The following is a 21,007-nucleotide window of genomic DNA, read 5'->3' on the forward strand; positions in this document are numbered from 1 at the left end:
AAAGCCAAGTAGACGGAAGCAAGGTTGGTAGGTGAAAAATAGATTATGAATACACCAGAAATATTTTGGAATGAAAAAGAAAATGGCAGTACTCTGCTGCTTGAGATACTTAAAAGATCGAGTGAGCAACAAATGGCTCAGTTGTGAAGATGCTAGAAAGCGTCAGCACCACGATAGGAGCAGGCCTGCATTTAAAGACGCGGCTCTGCTCATGACATGCTGCATGAATGGTACATTTTATGTCTAAAAGTGTCCTGTAGCTTCCACTTTAGACTGAGAACCAAATTATTAGTCATAATCTGTAATAACTATAGAAGACGCTGATGCGCCTGCAAGCTGCTAAAGCAAAGCAACGTTCAAAAAGGCCAATCGTAGACACCTACAGCACATGCAAAAACGAACATATGAGGAGAAAATATTTTCTCAGAGTTGGAGAGTGTTGCAAAACAACAGAAAACACTAATAATCTGTTCAGAAACAGTATAGCCAGTGGTTATGATTTACAGTCCCTGGATTTTCTTGGCAACTGCCAACAGCAGGCCTCTTTTTTCTGAAAGCCTCTTACATCTTTTTTTATACTTGCCAAATTGAAACAGTATTTGTTTTAATGGGAGTTCTAATTAACCAGTATGTATTCCCCCACTTGCTCTGCGAGTGGCTGAGCTATGAATGCAGGCTATGTGCTCATCCCCTTTGATTTGTTGTCAGTGGAGCCTGCCAGCTGACACAGTGCCCGGTGAGAGGCTTAATGCCCAAGTTTTAATAATGTGGGGGACTACATGAATCTCCCCCTCTCATTGGTATTCAGGTGCAGGATGTCTTGTTAGAAGTCAGAGAGGGAGGCGGAATGCAGCCAGAGCTCCAGATTATTCCGAATATTTTCCCCTCTCCATTTTCTCTTTCCCTCTCTCCCTCTTTTTTTTTTTTTTTTTTTTTTGGCAACGGCAGAGCCTGCTTCTTAAAAATAATTCATCCCATTTTTAAAAGAAGCGTCTGCGCTAGCTAATGGAAGAGCAGCAGCACAGTTTGGAGTCTCCCCTGGCTTATCTCTCTCAGACAGTTGTGGGGAGTCGCTGGTGAGCATGGTGTCAGCGTGCATGGTACGGTGCAGCGCTGCACGGGCAGGCAGGCCTGGGGACACAGATCAAAGGGAGGCAGGGGTGAGAGCCGCTCTGCCTCTGATCCCGTGTACTTGAATGTGTGTGTGGGTATATATATATATATATATATATATATATATATATATATATATATATATATATATATATATATATATATATATATATATGTATATATACATATGGATGTATATGTACATACACACATGTCTGTGTGTGGGTCCGGCCTACTCACACAGCCCAAAGGCCTTCTTAAGTATGCACAATTCCTTGTCATTCCAAAACACACAACACATTCACTGCAAAACAGAAAAAAAAGTCCCTCATAAAACTTCGCTAACTTCCTTTATCAAAGCAGCAATAAAATCTCCCTCCACCATACTTATCCCGCTCACAGATATCACACTTGCCTTATCATGCCTCCTTATCATCCACTTTTTCTTCTACAAACATGTCTTGCTCATTGTATCCTGATTTAGAGGGATGAAACCCAAGCCCGCCACTCATCTCCGCTTGCAGCTTTCCAGCCAGTGCAGTTGTTTTCTTTTCTCTCCCAGCAGGTGTCCCTGTCATGCAATAATGTTTTCACACAAATGCAGTGCCCACAAAGCCTGTTTCAGAAAAATCATTAAAAAAGTATCCAAAGGTCTTCCTGCAGCCTTATATTACTCGGCTTTCTTAGACATGTTTTCTTTTTCCCCTTGAGAAATGACTTAATATTGTCTGGTCAAGCATGTGTGAGAAGAAAGCTGGAATATAGCTTTGTTTTTTTTATGCTGCAAAACTCAAAATTGAGGTATAATGGAAGTGAACTGATGGGCTGAGAGAGGTTGGACTTAAATTCTCCCGCTAAGGATGGCTGAAATTATTGGAAGCCTGTCCTTCCTGCCCTTGCTTTTCCCTTTTTCCAACACCTGCTGTGCCTCTAAATGAAACAAGACAAACAACAAAACACACTTCTGGTTTCATACCTTTCGCCCAAGCAGACCCGGCTTCACTCTTATGACCCCTTAATATACTGCCTCCCTTTAACCAGTCAAACATGCTGTATAGCTCACAATGAAAGCAAATATTTTGTAGTGCAGATGGCTTTTCCACCGTCTGTAATGGGAAAATGTGTGCTGTTGGGATAGGTTATGGGATTGGGATGGACACGAACTCCTGTCGGGACTGCTGAACGCTGCAGGATTCCATTACAGACTTGGCACCTCACCATCGCAGCCCATTTACTGCAAATCACAGAATTTTTGTCAATCTTTACAGCAACTGCAAAGCCATCGATGCCAGATACTCGAAGAAATAGCTTGCACATACCAATGCACAAGCATATCTCCTGCAAACAGATGCCATCTGTAACTTACAATATCAAATTCTCATTTCCATCTCGATAGAGTCTCTTTGTGTTGTTTTTTTTTTTTTTCCATTGCAGGGAAGGAAAAAAAAATCACGAAATGAGGTGTAGAATGTTAGTCATTTTAACAATTCCAAATACATTTGCTACTTGATGGAAATTGTTTTAAATTCAAGGAAAAAACAAAGCAAGGGCTGAAGTTAACGTGTTTATTGTGAGTTTTCTGTTACGATGTGTATGTGGACATCTGCATGCTTGTGAAGTGAAATGGTCTGCCCAACTCAGCAGGATGCTGCAGCAGAGAGAGCTCTGATTCTGCTGTCAGTGGGAACATCCATCTCCATGCTGAGAGACTGATAGAAATGCCACACAGCATCCTGTATGCATTCAAAGCATTTCATTTCAGTGGAGCATGAGTAACTGTGGAGTCGAAACATCGAGTGCACATGCTAAATCCAAATTTCTAATTCAAGAGGGCAAAAAAACTTAAACAAACAAACAAAAAGTAAACAAATAAAGTGATTGTTAAATTGAACTTTAAAAAAGTTTCCATCAATCACGCTTGATAGAGTAATTGAATACTGGAATCCACGCTGTACAGTTGCCCAAAGGCTCTAGTCCTAATCCTCAGTATGACAGGAAATGTTTAATATCCCAACACATTCCTAAATGCCTGTGAAGAGAAGGAGAGAAAGCGACTGTGCACCCCATGCCAGTATTAGAAAGACCCATTAATGAAAAAAGAGAAAAAAATGACTTCATGTTCCTGGTGTTTTTCTGCAGGTTTGCAGTGAGAGCATTAGCAGTTAAAACCCCTGTGCCACGATTAACAATCAAACACGCTGTGAGCCTCCATGTTATCCTCCGTCGCTCCAGCAGGAGAGAAAATCTCTTTTTTGTCACAAAATCCTTAATTCTTTCTTCTGTGAAGAAAGAGGGTAATACCAAGAATGTTTCCAATCTGCTTTGAGAAATATTTGAAGAAAAAAAAAAAAAACTCCCAATAAAACACGTGTGAACGACGGGGTAATTGTGGACAAATGCAGCATTGAAATTCATTTTCAACTCTTTACACACCATTTCAATCTTATTTTCTGCCTGTTAACCACATCTTGTTGGTGAGGGTGGGCAAGACTGGCCAGTATTGATGGGTAATTGTGTATAATTCACTGCGTACACACGATTTGCATCAACACAAATCATTTTTCATTCTGTGCTACTTAAAGCTTAACCCTTACCATAGAGTCACATTAAAGCGCTCACTTATGAAGGTGTCCAAAAAGAGGTTAACAACTAAGGTTAGTGCTTTTGTCAGGGAAGAAATTTGCTCATAGAGATCTATGCAATTACATGGCAAAGAGGAGAAGGAGTAGGGTAGAAATGTGGATGCATTATGTCAACTGAGCACAAGAGCAGGTGAAGTCACCAGCAGGATAAATCTCCCATACAGAGAGCTTCTGTCACTGTGCACGCAGAGCTGCCGGGAAATTGTGCAGTAAATGACACGAGCAAAATCATACATAGCACTGGAGTCTTCCAGCTGCAGACAATTACGTGAAGAAGATTATGGGTCTACATTTATAAGCTTTAGCTAATTATTTCATCTGCATGTGTTCTCACTGCGCTGTGCAGGATTTACATGTCCCAGGAAAGTCGAAACCGCTGTTTGGAGCAGCTTGAGTACTTGCAGTGCTATCAAGATGAATTTTAATTTGTTGATGTTAATCCAATTGTTTTAGAAATGTAGCAATTTGGAATAGCTAAAATAAATCCAGGGCTTTGGAAAGGCGAACATAAAAGCCCACACTGGCAGTTATTTTGCTGAACATGCTGTTTCAGAATTTTAATTTCACTTAAATACAATAAGATATTCTGAGGAGAGGAGAAGAGGGAGAGGAGGAGAAGAGGTGGTAGCAGACTACAGAACGTTAACTGCACCTTTAAAGGGGTGCTATTATGGTATTTCAGGTTTTCTGAGCTTTCTACAGTGTTACAGCGTTGAATCCTCATCAGACATGTGAACGGCACTGTTTTTTATCACCTAAACGCATGTTTGAGTTTGAGTTTGAGTTCCAGCACACTCTACGTTTGGTTTCCATGGTGACAAAAAACGCGTCGTTTTAAAAAGTTTTTTTCTACTTGGAAATCCTTGTGACGTCCCGGGGGATAAGGTTCGGTGATTGGTTACCTTCTACTGGTTAACAAGGGCATGTACAAATACATCAGGCGGGTGGAAAACGTCGGATAAAGTTATTTCGAACGATGGCTGGTGAGTTTACCAAAGAGAGACATCCTGCTGCATTCGTTGCTGTGGGTTGCTATTTTCCACTTCATTTTCAGGGTCTGATTGAGGTTTGAACATGTAGGGCTGTATGCTATGTGTTGACATTGTATTTTGTTTTTTTTATTGAGTTTATATTAGCCTAATCCTTCTGTTTATGAGATGTTACAATTACGACGAAAGCAGTTGCGGTGCGCGCTCCCGATGTAGCGCGGTGGCGGGAGGCGGGGCTTAATGTGGAAGAGTCTCAGCCCATCCAGGCTGATCTAACAGCCTACGGAGAGGGTCGGTCTGAAGTAAATAAAGCGATTTGTGACAATACCTTGATCAATCCCAGCCCTTCTGGTCTCAGAAATAAAAATAAATTAGCCTGAAATGCACATAATAGTTCCACTTTAAGGGAGCAATATGAACACACACATCAGGAGAACTGACCTGTGGGGAGAGCCCATTGCCGACAGGGTTCATGTGGTTGCTGGATGCTGAGGGGCTCATGAATGTATCGGAGTAGCTGGAGAAGCTGTGGCGATTGGATGACAGACCGTAAGCAGAGCTGCTGTCAGCACTCAGACCTCCCTGGTGCATGGAGGATGGAGGCAGAGGCTGGGGTCTGTGCAATGTGCTACTGCCCTCTGAGACAAAACAAAACAATAAAAAAAATATATACAACATTAAAATTTGAGTTAAAAAATAAGATCCGTGCTGGATCACAACAAGACTTCTCGGGACAGGGGCCTAAAAATGAAAACTCAGAGAGTCATAAGTCATACATTAAGTGTCCTTCCTGAAAATTCTTTAGAAAGTACAAACATGTTTATTCATGAAAAGTGTAAAGAACTGACATGACCCCTACCCATAATGTAAGACTTGCTTTTTTTCTACGGTGACAAAGATGTGATTGTAAAGATAACTACTTGCTGCATGGATCTTATATGCAGCACATGATTCATACAACTTTATTAACATGTAAATAAAATATGGATGGCATACCACAAATAAACAGGACTAATGTAATCTTTACCAAAATTAGATTAAAGTCAAAACACTGCACACTGTATGTTTTGGAAGTCAGACGGCAGGATATGTCAGTTTTACCCTGTGATAGCGTGGTGCTTGGGTAGCTGGACTCCGGGAGCTGGTATGTAGGTAAAGTTGGCATCCCTGTTGGTGGGAATCCTCCAGGAAGCAGGTGGTTGAAGGCTGCTAGCTGATTGGCACCAGCCTGCTTACGCCACCGAGCTCGCCTGTTGCTAAACCACACCTATGGCATAAGTTAAAACACATCATTTCAAAATGAAGCTCTTGTCCATTTTTAGTTCTGATGGCTTTTAAGCTTTATTCATACTTGTTCTAGACTAGAATCACAGCAGTCTTGCTAATCTGCTGGTAGATGTTACTAGCTGTGAGTCCAGAGGTTCCTCCCTGTTGTTCTTGGTTGAGGTTCAGATCTGTGTGAACAGGCTCATCTAAACCCTCTTCAGAGGGAAACTAAAAGGTCAGAGACAGACCTCTAGCCAGTGCATCACAATCTTCATGTTTGTTACGTTACCTGAGACTTGAAGAGAGTGTGTTGTTTCGCCAGAGATACAGAACCAGTATCTGTTACACTGCTGTTGTGCTGTTTTATTTGCCTGGTTTTAAAGCTGCAAAAGTCATTTTAAGGAGGAAGAAGTGTTTCAGCTTCAGAGTAGAGACAAGTTCTAGCAAAAAGCTCACAAAATGAGCAGCAGCAAAAGCGCAGAAACACAATGTCAATTCCCTGAATGAAAGGGGACAAAATAGGACTCTTTAGAACGGCAAAGATTTACACATTTTAAAAAGGATTCTGCTTCAACAAAACATGAATATAATCAGGCCCTTTTGAAAAGAGCCAGCAACCTGTTCCATTTAACCAAGACAACGCCCGGGCTTCACTGTGTGCTTGGGGTTGAAGGACATTGATCTATGCCTCGCACAGGCAATTCATCAGAGTTTAATACACTGTCAGCGCAGTTCATCTACTGTTGTGTTTCAAACGGCCAGGGCTATTGTGAGAGCACATGAAAGAGGGGACAAAAGCCCCTCCATACGCCACAGAGAACAGTGGACACAAAGAGGGGGCGTCCCTTTTAAACAGGTCTTAAAGAGGGGACACTTTCAAGGGGACTTACACAGTAACATTCTCTGCTTTTTGGGTGCTGCCTCTTTTTTTTAACACACAAACATACATATAAACTTGTATCGGGCTACAAGGGATCTCAGTTCTATGAAATCTTAATTCTAATGTGGCTCTTTTTTTTTTTTGCACAGTCACTGCTTCCACAAAGACCAGCCACTTTTTTTTGCCTTTAGTTCACCTTACGAAGAAGAAAAATGAGATGCAACAGGCGATGACTGTGTCGGTTCTTGAGAGGAGCCAAACCTCAGCTGAACAAGTAGAAAACCAACAGGAAATCTTTATCTCAAGCTCAATTGCTCCTAAAGACCAAGTCTGAATCCCTCAATCAACAGTTTCAAAACAAATGTGGTGTGTGACGCCAGTGAAATTTCCGCTATTGGGATGTAGTGGAGCGTGGTTCGAGGTCTGAACTAAGCTCCAACTGGGCCAGACAAACAGCTGCCTGGCTCAGGGGAGGGGGCACTGGTGGGGGGAATAGAGAGTGGGGGCACAACCCTTCCTTCCACACACTCCCAATCACCCCACCCTGCGGTGCCACTTCACCTCCGACCTCATCCACTCACCCCACACCTCTTTCATGCTCACTTTAACTTCCTTCTCCTTTTGTCATCCAAGCTGAGGAAGGAGGTGCTCCATTATGGCTGACCAAAAAAAAAAAAAAACTCTTAAATATTGAAGCATTTTTCAGCTTTCATGATTTTCCTTTTCCAGGGTTGCATCTAAGTTCTCATCGCTGTAACCTCCAACTTTAGATTTTAACTACTACATGTACGTCTTAAACATTAAAGCAATTTATCGTGAGTGTAGAACCAAAATTTGATCTTACTTCTGCAGCTAGGCTGAGAGGATTTTATTATAAAAGAGAGGATGTTGAAGGGGAAGTTGTAAATAAATGTTTAAGACAATGTTTTCTTTACAGCATATTTCCCGTTGAGTTGATGCTAGCATGTCTAAGAAAGTCACTTAATCTTATTCTAGTTGCCGGACAACAATCATATAAGGGAAATCAAGAAAAAAAAGAACTATCTATCCATAAACTATTTCAATCTTTGGTTTTAACTTAGCATGATGCAACATTCCCTTTACAAAATTAACTAGTCTACCAAATAAGGAGTGGTTTGGTCAAGTCAGCATATATAAATAGTGGATGAAGTGCATCCTCGCTAATTTATGGGAAAGGAGAGAACCATGTGGCACAGGCTGAGTGGCTTACTCCAGCAGTCATCAGGCTCTCAGCACAGACAGGGATAAACATGCACTCAAGTGGAGGTTCACATGTGCCCATATGCTATCACACGCATGCATATATTACTTGCACAGTCTTGTACATGCACACATCCACTCTCACACTGACTAACACAGCCTGAAGCTGAGGATTTGAGGCTGTGCTCTGGAACCTGATCACAAAGTCACCTTGGACCAGAGAGTCTTCTCTGCTCTCCCCAATCCGGTTTAATTCTCTGCAGTACAGAGAGCTTCTTCCATGTCTCACTATCTACCTACAAGTGTGTGGCTGAATTCATATGACTCACTTTGTCTCCTTTTCACAGACTACAAGGATTCCTGCATCTAGTGCGCTTAGACAGGTTTGCCTCTCTGGACTATTTTGGGGAAAGTTTTGGAGCAGAAGGAAGGAAAAAGGCGCTGCAGCCCACTGAAAGTCAAGCCTAACCCTGAAGAAGGGAGAAGAAAGGAAGAGAATTATCATTGGGTTACAGCACATCCAGGGCACTGGCTGTAGATCCAAACCTCAGAGGTGGAACTGGATAACAAACCTGAATAGTCCAATTTTTTACTCATTGATTCATGTTTGGTTGCATGGATGGCTTATCTTTCTTAATCTTCTATTCACCGTCAGTCAAAAGAATCGATTCCCTGCGATAAAGTGGCTTTTTCTTCTTGCTGATCGGTGATAATACACACTCATACCAACATTGTAAAGGCGCGACACTGCACTGCAGTGAAAAGCCTTCTGTGTTGTCTCTCTTAAATAGGATCACTCACATTTCAGAATTGCCCATTTATCCAATCCTCCATGAATTATTTTGCCAAAGACAAGTCTTGAATGTGTGACGCCTTTCAGGAGCCAATTTGCAACATTCGGTAGATGAATACTTAGAGCCGAGAGATAATGACAAAACAAAATGTGCTGCTGACTTCATACCGATATAAACGCAGAGGGATGATGCAACCAGCTTCAACATACAAATCCTCTTCTGTCTCATACCACGCAACACACCCCTCCTCTTCCTCATCTTCATTCTCTTCCTCCCCAGCCTCACACCTCCTCCTCTCTCCTTCCCCTCTTCTTTCCCCTCTGATTCCCTCCCTGCTTGCCTTCCAGTCTGGCACTATGCTAATTAAAGTAGCTAGGAGTGTGAATTTGTGAGGAGAGTGGGATTAGCTTGATAAGTATCAGGAGTACAGAAGCACTGTACCAAAGTCATTTAAATTCTAATAATAAGAAAGTGTTAGAACATTCATACTGATGCATTGCAACAATTTCTCCTCTACAATCTACACAAATCCTATTTATTCCTTTATGAAAAGTAAACCCGCACTGGCGGGAATACAGTTGCCTGTTGGGTTTGGTTGCTACCACATGGCTCTATTGTGAATTTCTCTCTTCTCAGAGAGACACAACTGATGGTAAGAAAATTCAGGAAGCATCCTTATTACATTATATGTTCACCAGCTGTGTTGAAAACCTGCTTAAGCATCTGGATGAGGTTGAACTCAGCTATATGTCTTTGTACTATACACATAGGCTCCATATTGCCTCTTTTTCCTGTATTCTCATTCAGGCTAGCACAAGCCACAGATAAAGAAAGAAACTTTTTACCAAGTTGATTTGCACGCTTCGTAAAAAGCAATGCTTATGCCTTATTAGATTCCACTAACTATAATAGCTACATGCAGAATGTTTATTGGTAATGAAAGAGGACCTATGTGACAGATTTGGTAAAGCGAGCCAGCAGCGGCATGCTGAGTTGAAGCGCTTCAGCCAAGACTCAGGAGTCAGCCTCTCAAAAATTTCAGTCTAAATAAGAGGCGAATGTAATTTGCTTCATCTGTAAGAGCTGATTTACAGCGACTTGCTGCCTATTGCCTACCTGGTCCACATCTCAGAGGAAGCGAACGTGAACAATGCTCCATGGAACGGTTTAGATGCCTGCTCCTGTTAAAACTGAGGGGTTATCAGATCGAAAGTGGCAGCGCACACTGCATCGGCGGAGGATATAGCGAAGGTAGACTTGGCAGCATCCCCTCCAACTGAGACAGTCTGGAACTAATTGCTGAGAGATATGGATCACATCCCACAATTTGTCAGCCAGGGTGATAAAACCATTGCAGGGCTGCTGGTGGTAAAGGAGCTCCAGTAGCTCTGCTGAAAGGGGGCTGCGGGGTTGATCAAGATAGATGGTGAGAGGGTCTTAAAATGGCAGGCAGGGGCAGACACAGGGGAGTGAGCTCTGTTTATGAGTTTAGGTTGTGAGTCAGTGCTAAGCCAAACACTCGCCACTTCCACGACAACCCAGACGTTCAATTCACAGGACAGCTTTGAGCACCAGGGCGGCCATGTTTAAGAAGGTGCTTCCCACACAGCCTACCTCTGCACTCAACCTAAACACTGCTTTCCACATTATCACCATGTTTAATGACATACGGATAACAGTGAACCATGACAGCTTGCACATATCCAAGAGAAAATATAAGTGTGTGAGACCCCTCCACAGCCCTTACTCTGCTTCAAACTGCAGTTAGTCTGTGAAGACATCTGGAAGATGCGTCATTGCAGCTGTGCTGAAGAAGCTTTGCGCAAGGGCCAAAGGGTCTCCTCTCTCCTGGCCTGTGATGGGCCATTTGGGCACCTATGTGGAAGGCCAGCTGGTGGACAGCTTCTCATGTACACACTAGCAAATTTACATCACTGGGACTTTTTCCACTGCTGGTTTTACATTGGTTGTTCAGGTATTTGCAAAAGACATTAAATGTGTTCATAAGGTAGCCAGTACACCCTAAAAATCAATTTACAAGCTTGAAGTGCATTTTTAGAAGTGTAAAGATAAAAACAATCAGACTTCTACTGAAGCTGCAGTAATAAGACCACATATTCCATGAACCATAAAAACAGTAGCACCACTTTGGGTATTATTTATTTTGGCTGCCAGAACTCTTTTCTTTGTAACCTTCTGAGAAAACTAAGTTTGAGTTGACCTTTACAGACTTTCAAAGCTTCAAAGAATTAGATTATGAGGAAAATAGCATTAACAAATTATAGTCATGACTCAAATTCCTCAGGTTTTCACATGACATCATTTAAGTCTATTATCTAACTGCAAAGAGACAGCAGTCACTCAGATGTCTTTCTTCTCTTGCTCTCATGTTTAGCCACTCCAAGCATGTTACTTTATAAACACTTAGCATGCTGCTCCATAAATACTCAGAGGTTAATATGAGCATGAATTATTTTTTCATATGAGGGGTTGCTGCCCCGCATAATGACTCCATCGAGCACAACACAAATCCATTTGCTTTTCTGAAATTTATTATAATTCTAACTATGAGGCAAAACATTTAGTGTGTTCACTTCTCCAACTATTTTTTACAATATAATGACTGTTTTTAACTCAATCTTCAATGAGCTAAATTTAATTCAACTTCTAAATCAATATGATCAAAATGTGTTAGAGTGCACTTTCAATAAAAATCACTAATGAAACTATCACTTTCCCTCCTTTTGTCTCCATTTATATCTTGTGCACTTAATCGAAAAAGAAAACAAACAGCTATGAGAGAAATTTTTCTTCTTCACTGAGTGAGGCATTAAACACTCAGACATATTGGACACCCTTGCGTGTTGGGAGGTTTCAAGATGGACAAAGACATGTGTGGAATCAGTTACCAAAACTACGTGTTTGTAGTGTGATGAACAGTTAGCATGCGGTGAGGAGTTTAGGGGCGGTTTTAGAGTCAGTGTGAAGGACTGTAGTAAGAAGAGAGGGTGCCCCAGATTTTCTTTCTCTCTCTTTTTTTTTTTTTACTAGCGGTTGATTGATTAATGTTGTTGTCGGGGCATGGGGTCCCTAGAGAGGATGAAGAACCCTGTGTGATATGTGGAGGGTTTTACAAGCAGCGGCAAGCTTGAAAGTGATGGGATGAGATTCTGGCCAAAGGCCGAAATGAGAAATCCATCAGGAATGCATTCCCTTTCTCTCCTCTCCCTTTTTTTTCTCTCCCTCTTCATCTTTGGAAGAACAGCTGTTGCTGTAACTCTACTGTACACATCTTCCTTCAATCTTACAATCTACAACTGTAGGGCACTCCGGCTGTCAGAGTGAGCTCCCCCAGTCTGGTGTGTGAAGGAAGGAAGTATTTCTGTCAAAGTACTTGAACATGAAGGATAATAGTGGGCAGAAAACCCCCTTACATTTCACTGTAAAAAATGATAAAAAGCGAAACATGACCCTGATGGATGAATTCATCATTGCCATGGCTAAAAGAAGGAACATGTTAAGTGTTCAGAGAAAGCTATTGCCTTTTTCCTCAGACTTGTATTCTTTGCCTGCCTTTGAGCACTACTGAGAGATGAGGCTTTTTCATTTAAGAAATCAACTGAAAAGTTTGCTAGTTTTAGGGAAACTTTAAAAAAATGTCCTTATTATGGTTTGTTTGTTTGTAGTTACATTCCTGCAACCACTTGTATGTTTTACAGTACTCCCTATAAGAATGGCAGAGCATCTTATGGGAGTTTCCCCACAATAGCAGGCTTTATTGCCCTATGAAAGAGCAGTTGCTGGTTGCTTGTTTGTCTGTACTGTCTGTACTGACTCAAAAGAAATCAGTAATACCTGACTTGTTACACTAAGAGATAAGCCCGGGTTTTTACAAAGAATTACTAAGTACCATGTGTGCACTTAATTAATTCATTTGAGTTATTGTTTATCTAACCTGTACTCTCGCCTCTGTGAGTTTCGTTCTCTGAGCCAGCTCCTCTCTGGTGTAGATGTCAGGGTAATGTGTCCTTTCGAAAGCCTTCTCCAGCTCCTCCAGCTGCTCAGCGGTGAAAGTGGTGCGGCTGCGCCTCTGCTTTCTCTTCAGCGGCAAGTCGGGCTCCGAATCTACATCTGAACCATCATCCGTGCGGTTACCTGAGGTGAAAAGAAAGGGACAGAAGACCATCTGTGTGATCATGTAAGACAAATCGAGTTAAGAGGTCTTTTGTGTGAATTAACTGAGGGGTGTTTGTGGAAAATAGCAGCATTAGCTATACTTTAAAAGGGCCTCTTTTGTTGCTCAAGAGAGGAGGGCTGGCATCAGAGGGGATTCAAATGAGAACTACTCTTCTCTCAATACACAACTGGGAGAATATTATCTTAATCTGTGGATATTTATTTAATATAGAAGAGGCCCTGATATACAATCCTGCCAGTGAGAGGGGCCCCAGAGGCTGTGAAGGCTAAGAGCTGAGGGGGAGTGTGGCGCTGGTGGGTAGAGGGGTTAATCTGCACAGGCCACCTTGCTGCTCCTCACCCTGCTTTTCTCTGTCATTGGCCCAGGGCACACTGCTCATACACAGCTCAGCCAAAGTGTATAAAATAGAGCACAATATCACACCAAAACCATTCAGTCCCATGTGTTTCCACCTGCTGTCATTAAATGAATTAAAGCATATTTTACATTACTTTTTAGGCATTCAACTAAGCTGAATTTTTGCTCGAGGAACATAGATACAGCACAAAGCTGTACAATCCAGGCCGACAGGGAAATTTTTGACAGCAAATACGTATTACCATTGCACATTACCATTATAACTGAATTTAGAAAATTGCATCATTTCACCTCCTCTGCATGTCTATTCAAACTACATGGCCCTTTTCATTTCATGTCATAAAATTCTTATTTTCATAATTTCCTCATTGAGACATTGACAAGGCGGAGTGATGTGCCAGTGTTGCTCCAGGCCTTGTTGGATTGCATCATGCACAGTCCAGAAAGTGTGGGAGAAGGAAAATAAAGGCAGATATTGAAGAAAGGGGTGCACGAAGAGATTTCTGCTTCTGACAGAGGCCCTTTGCCATCCAGCTCGAATAAAGATGCTCACCTGAGCGTCTCACCCGCGTCTAATTCTTTGTTTAATGGCTCTGATTTGTTTGCAACTCACTCTAGTAAAACCTTTTAGGGTAAGTGGACAAAAGAATACTCAAACCTTGCCTCCAAATAATAACTGTGAGAACAAAAGAGCAACAGAGCTGGCAAAATCTCAAGGCCAGCTCCAGAGTTTAATTAAACAAGGAATTATGGGATTATATGGAGACTATCATTACAGGCCACTCTGTGTGTCTTCTACGAACATTTTTTTGTCCCCCCTGAGCTCATGCTCAATGATTCTCTGCGGATTACATGTGGCTGCAGGACATGAGGCCGCATTCATTAAATCAATTCTTCAGTCTTATCCTTTTTAATAAAGATTGATTCTTGAAGCACAAGCTCACTCTGCTGCAGAACACCCTTGAACATACAAAGTTGAATATGTACATACACTACATATCCCTTTGTTGGTTTTCATGAGGATGTGTATATCCATTTGGCCAGTAACTCACCATGACGACACTTGAGACCAGCCCGGCAGTCTGCAGATCACTTTCTAAAGTCACCTCTGAGTCCCTACAGGGAGATGTTGGGCTCACAGTCGGCATATGCTCAAAGGGCTTCTAAGAGAGACACCAAACTCTTCTCCTCCTTAAATTTTTTTTCTTGTCCTTTCCTTTGTTTGTGCCGCTTGCGCCGACTTTATGCTGCGAGTAAACCTCTGTGACAATCTGTGTCAAATTTAGCATGCTACCAGGCTAATGACTGATAAAACTCAACAGACAATGGCTTGCAGTGGCGCTCGTCATTAAGCCCACAGAGCCAACACATCTGCTCTTGTACATGAACTAGAAGCAAGGTCAACAGCCCTGGCTGTAATGAGTAAGGAAAAATGGAACACAGCACATGCTGTATGGGGCCAAATGGAACTGCGGCAGGACGTTAAAGTCATCCAAATGCATGCTATATTGGGGATGTGGGGGGAATAAAATGTCTTGAAACACATGGCTGCTCTCCTTGCTGATCTAAGACAGAATGTGTGACACAGTCTGAATGCACATCAGTAAACACGAGTGAAAATACGGTAAGAAAACAGCCACCTTTCAAGCTGTTTCCTTCTAAATAAAGCCTAAATAAAGAAAGACAAAGTCAGACTGAATAAAATCCCTGCAGGGCTGTTAAGGTCAATTCTTAAATGGCTTACCAGGCACAAAATGTACTCTCCGATTAGACCTTTATATTATACGACTGCTGTAATTTCCATTCAGAGGTTCATAAGATATTGATAAACCACTCATGCCTTGTCTCATTAGTTATTGCCCAATTAGAATCTCATTATGTGCAATCCAGTGGGCACGATTAGTGCTGTGTTCTCTCCTCCAGGGCGCCTTAAAGGTTTTTACCTCAATATTGATTTAAAATTGCACCCATTATAAATAGGAATTAATGAGGTTTACACTCGGCTTTGTCAAGGTAAATGCTTGATTAAGATTAAAATAACACCAGGGGCAATTTAAGTAAAAGCTACCTTAAACCTCATTTTAATACCTTTCACGGCTTCAGACAGATGCTTTCACTACAGAGGAGCCAAAGGATTTAGCTGATCAATAGTGGAGCATTTTATGTAATTAATAATCTAAGAGACTGATAACTGGAAGCAAGCAAAGGCTAACACAAATCTCCGTCTTCCAGATGTTTTAACTCTTTGTTTTACTTTACCATTTCTTCTGTGGAATTTAGTGCAAGTGCAAAAGTGCACCTACTTGTTACACACAAAATACTTATTTGGATTACATGAAACTTGAAGCATTAGATAATCATGGATAAAAGGACGACATTAACATTTGTTGCACAGCCACATTAAATTCTTTAGGAAAGCAAAGTAGGCCATTGATCTTGGGTCCATGTGAAGGACTGTGCATTTAGAGAGAGACCTATTTACAGGTAATATTTCAATTAAAAAAAAAAAAAATCAGTCAGTTATCAGGTATGACATAAAGGACTATCATCCATAACTAATATGTTGTACTGACAACGGCCAGTGTTTAATTAGTGTGGGAGAACTCCATACAACAAATGAACTCGGCAGATGTGAAGAGGCACATTAGTTCTTTTCACCCTGCTGTGACTTTGCTTTAATGATGCTTTAATTCTGACCAGACCTTTTAGATAAAACACAGCCTCTGCTTTTGAAAGGCCTTAGCAGCTAGTTAATAGTTTTAAGGTTACTGTGAGGTTTAAAGCCTGTTCTCTCCCCTGATGCTCCTCTGCTGACCTTACAGACAGACTAAAGGCAGATGGGATCCTCATCATTCTGTTTCCTCAAAACCAGCACTCACATCAACCCTCTGCTGGTCCACCTCCCTGCTATGCTCCTCAGGGCTCCTCATCTTCTCTCTCTAAACCCACTGACTCCTTTAGCCCTCCCTCCACCTTTGCCCCTGAGACGATGAGGTAATGGTAATTAAATGGACAGCTGTCCGCTTAATGAGGCAATTAACCAAGTCATCTGTAAGGTTACAGGTTTATGAAACGTAACAACACCAATAAACTTCATGTTGACCAGGCTGTTGAAATATATTGTCTAAATTTATGCATCGGGATGCATCTCTTAAATACTTACAAAAATTCTAAGTGTACTAAATGAAGCTCTATTGTTACACCTAAAATCTTACAAATCTGTTTTTTTTAACATGGCTTTGACAGACATTATTGATTAAAAAAAAATCATAATAAAAAACATTTAAAAGATTAAAAAAATACAGAATCGAATTAAATTTGATTATGTAACGCATGCATAAGAACAGAAAAATAAAAAGGAAGATAGCAAAATGCAATCTTTACTATTTGGAAATTCAAATAAAATCATATTTTGATGCATTAAGTGAGCTTTAAATCCCTCATTTGTAAATCACCTGCAAGCAGCACAAGCCAGAAGTAAAAAGAATTTATCCTAGTCTTTCTCTGACATATCATATTCATAACCCATGGCCTCAATATCAGCGATACCTTTGCAAACTATCCAAGACAGAGGGACAAAAACAGACAGGGCTTTGGCAGTGCAGCATTAGCTCATAATGGCTCATTTTGAAAAGCATATTAGTTCCAGCATAATTACAATCAGGCCTCACGCTCTGTGTTTTGCAGGCATTCACAGGACCAGCCTCTGAGCACCAAGTCACACCAGTTGACTGTGACTGACAGCAGATTTAGTTAAAAATGTTGTTTTTTCCTCCCTCTTTTTTCCCACAGGACAAAAATAACACCACATCTTTTCTCCCTATTTATGTTGACTTGTTTATTTTGTGCCTACCTTTTGTCGTACTTGATACTGCAATTATACTTTTTGTCAGTCAGAGGGGGTGAATATCAAAAGGCCTAATTATGCAAACAGGCCTGTGATAAGAGGCATCTGCCTCAGATGGGATCTGCTATCTCTGACATGCATCTGTCTCTGTGCTGTCTTCTCTGCTCCAGGCCTGCATATAAACAGCCTTGCCTGTCCTCAGGACTGCATGCAATTCAACCACCAACACTGGAGTGGAGGGATGTTTCGGGGGCGGGGGGGATCGTGCAGCAACATCAAATAACTAACAACTTCCCAATTTGCATTTTTCTGAGAATGGTGTGGCATCTCTGTTTAACGCAAGTGCCTGTTCATCCTAAAGGGGTTGCCAAGTTAAAGGAGGCATTTGATTCAAGGCATTTACTAAAGGATGTATGAGATAGGACCCTTATGTGAATACAAGATAGACGACAGCGATAATCAAAGCAGTTTAAAGACTGATTGTCTCTGAATAATCTTTTCCTGTGGATATCTCCATGTAAGTGGAAAATAAATTTAAAACTCTAAATGTGAGCACAGCGTCAGCACAGTTGGAATTTATTTATGAATATTAGATTAAAATATTTGAATCAACATACTAAATGTGGTCAAATCAAATTAACTGTTTACTTGGTCTTGTAACAAGCCAAAATGCATCATCAATTTCCTCTGGTTGTCAGTGACCTTCTCTGGGTCGTAATTTGACATTTAGCTGAAATTGAATCTGGATGAGATGTGTAAGTGTACATAAGGACATTAAAAATCCACAACCTATCTAAAATAAAATCATTCTCAGCTCACCTTTATGGACAGTAGTTTTAGTTTTATCTCATGCTTATCATGCCAATTATGGGTTTATAGGAGATGGCACAAGACCAAGGGCACTAGGGCCAAAATTCATTTCAAGTTAAGAAAGTGAGAGAGAGACAGAGCGAGAGAGACAACAAAAAACAACTATGAAATATGGTGTGCAACTTTTTGCAGAATCCACAAATAGTTTACAACTTAATGCAAAGACAGTAATTCTCACGACAGTCTGATGAAACGAGAAAAGCGCCTTGTTTTTTGCGACTCAACACACAACCTGTCACTACCAGAGTGGGAGCTTTATGCTGTCTTATGTCGACATTCCTCAGGAAAATTCCAACACTTTTCTTCCCTTGTCTCTCTGTCAGAATCACACTCTTTTGAAAAAAGGAGTAGGGGGATTGAAAAAAAAAAAGGAGAAAAAGGAAAGGGAGCAAGAAAGATGGGAGGCTCTATAATCTTTGGCTCTCACAACAAACAATTAGCCCCCTTCTCTCTGTTTGAGGTGGGGAGAAAATGGAGATGGGGGAGAAGTGGGAGTGGGGCTCGAAAGAAAGCAGAGGAGACAGAGAGGGAGATGCAGTGAGAGCGATGCTCTTTTATCGCTCCTGTCATGTGGATGAAGGCGCAGCGCGTCCATGAGAGCGCACGCTCACCTTCAACAACAGGGCGTCCACTGGGCCTCCCGGCCTTTTCAGCCCGAAGAGACGAGCTCCTCAGGGGGCCATTAGAGCATGAATAGGGCCCTGACAGGCCTGTGCAGCTCTGCAGGGCATCCATAAACGCTGACATATTGACTCCCCATGCCTCTGCGCTGCCTGAGTTTGAAAGCGTGAAGGGCTTGAAGGGTGGGATTCTTTTTCTTTAATATACCACTGGCTAAAAGTGGGATATTAGCAACAACATAAATGTTTGCTTTTGACTTTTAGACATCCTCTGTGGATAAGGCAAATGTTGTCTGTGTTCAGCACGCTGATTACATTTATTGGTGTTAAAATGTACACTATTTTTTGTTTGATGTGCTTTGATGTGTGGAGAAATATAATTCAAACATTGCAAACATGCCAGTTGTCATCATCCAGGTGTGAATTTATCGGCTAAATTACAAAAACTTCTCCAACAATATCAATATTTAAGAACAAAGCCAGATTACAAGCGATCTTAGATGCATCACGTGAACCCTTTAAGACTTCAGAGGACACAAAATGTGAACCTTGTTGCCATCTCTTACTTCCCCACTTCACACCAGGTTTCCTCTTCTTTTGAGCATAATGTCACTGCCTGAGCCCAAGTGCTTGCTAATTGAGGTCACAGCGAAAGTAATGAAATTAAGAGAGCACAAGAAAGTAAAGAGGAGCCCATGGGGTCCCTGCCAAATGGCACTGGAGCCAGAGCCCCGGTCCCCCAGCAAAAAGCTCTAAAAACCTACGCAGGAAATCAAACAGCTACGTCTCAGGGCTGTGAGCCGAGGTCTCCTGGAGGAACAAATCATTTTCTCGACAAAGCCAAGCAGAGATTACTGGGCAGCGTATAGGAATGCACACTGGACATTTTTATTTGCCCAGGGGAAGTTTCCTAAATTTCTGGACAAGGACCGGCAGCAAATATTGTGGAAAAGTTTAAGATTTCGAGTACACTAGGAGGGAGAGAACAGTTGGTGAAAAGAGAAAATGGTTGAAACTTTAACAGAGAAACAACTTGCATTTTATTTTTCCCTGCATTATATGAATGAAAGTTTCATTTTGTGCTATTGATTCACAAGTTTAAATATAAGATAATCTCTGCTATTTCTGCACATCCTGACACTGAATCATAGTTTATCATAAACCCTCATAAAACTGTTTTTAAACTTCATATGTTGCTAATCCTCAAGAAATGTGTGAAAACCTCCAATTTCCAGAAAGAATATAACCTTCTTTAATATTTCACAGACATTTTGTAGACTGTAAGTACACAAACAGTTACCAAAGCGCTCCTTTATGTATAACAATCTAATGAATATTTCCTGTAAAGAGCTTTTTTCTGGGCACAGTCAAGCTTACAGTACTTGGCATTAATTTCTGCGAGTCCTCCATATTGAGGGCTTGTAATGTGCACAGTAGAAAAGCTTTTTATACTGAGACTACATATTCCCCAAGGAGAGAATGACTGACGATGCAGAAATAAGCCCATTAGTTGAAAAGAGAGGACAACATTTGAAGTTGTTATTTTGTCGGCTAGGACAGGAGCTCCACCCCACTGTTTGGACAAGCGCTTTCACATTTTAACTTGGTAAGAGAAAAACACATTTCTGATTTGCAACACTTAGGGAACATGTTTATTGTCTTTGGGGTGATGAAAAAAAAAACAAGCACACAATTAAAAACAAATGAATATTTCAGCAGTGCAGCACATCAAGAGCATAAAATGTGAAATGTTCTGGCCCTAAGTAGCATAGACTAATGGCGATTTTTAAACTAGCAGACCATGGTCAATGTTCCTCATTCATCACTGAGGGAGAGCGCGGGCGCACTGTGCTAAACATAATTACTGTTGCACATTATGTGGGCTATTCCTGTATTGTAATAAAATTAGCCAGAAATGCTTTTTGTCTTTTCTAATGCAGCTCCATGGTAACCAGCGGACGGCCATAATGCAACACACTGTCCTGATCAGTGCCAGCTGTCAGAGTTTGACAACCTTAGCTGGCAAGGCGAATTGGAGGAAACTACATTTCTTTCAATAAATTACGTGGCTCTGACCCGCTCATCCGTCGCATAATTTAACATGGACATGACAAAGCCTGAGATGTCCTGATCTACTGTACTCCCCGTTTCGTGATCCTTCATTGTTTAGCACAATCAGAATGGCTTTATCACAAAGACAAAGATCTATT

The 21,007-nt window shown here is 41.3% G+C and overlaps 1 protein-coding gene across 3 annotated transcripts in view; it reads right to left on the reverse strand.

Annotated features, from left to right (window-relative positions):
- Nucleotides 1–21,007, reverse strand: part of pax7a (paired box 7a) — a gene marked incomplete at its 3' end in the record, with an annotated part of 38,041 nt that overhangs the window by 4,035 nt on the left and 12,999 nt on the right. For all 3 annotated transcript variants that reach the window (XM_079241750.1, XM_079241749.1, XM_079241751.1), the window contains exons 5-7: nucleotides 12,861–13,060; nucleotides 5,846–6,011; nucleotides 5,186–5,382 (exon numbers count right to left, since the gene is read on the reverse strand). In XM_079241750.1, coding sequence (XP_079097876.1) covers nucleotides 5,186–5,382; nucleotides 5,846–6,011; nucleotides 12,861–13,060 — 563 coding nt within the window. The remainder of the gene's footprint in view (nucleotides 1–5,185; nucleotides 5,383–5,845; nucleotides 6,012–12,860; nucleotides 13,061–21,007) is intronic.

Source organism: Telmatherina bonti (assembly GCF_933228915.1).
Source record: "Telmatherina bonti genome assembly, chromosome: 6".
Classification (NCBI taxonomy): domain Eukaryota; kingdom Metazoa; phylum Chordata; class Actinopteri; order Atheriniformes; family Telmatherinidae; genus Telmatherina; species Telmatherina bonti.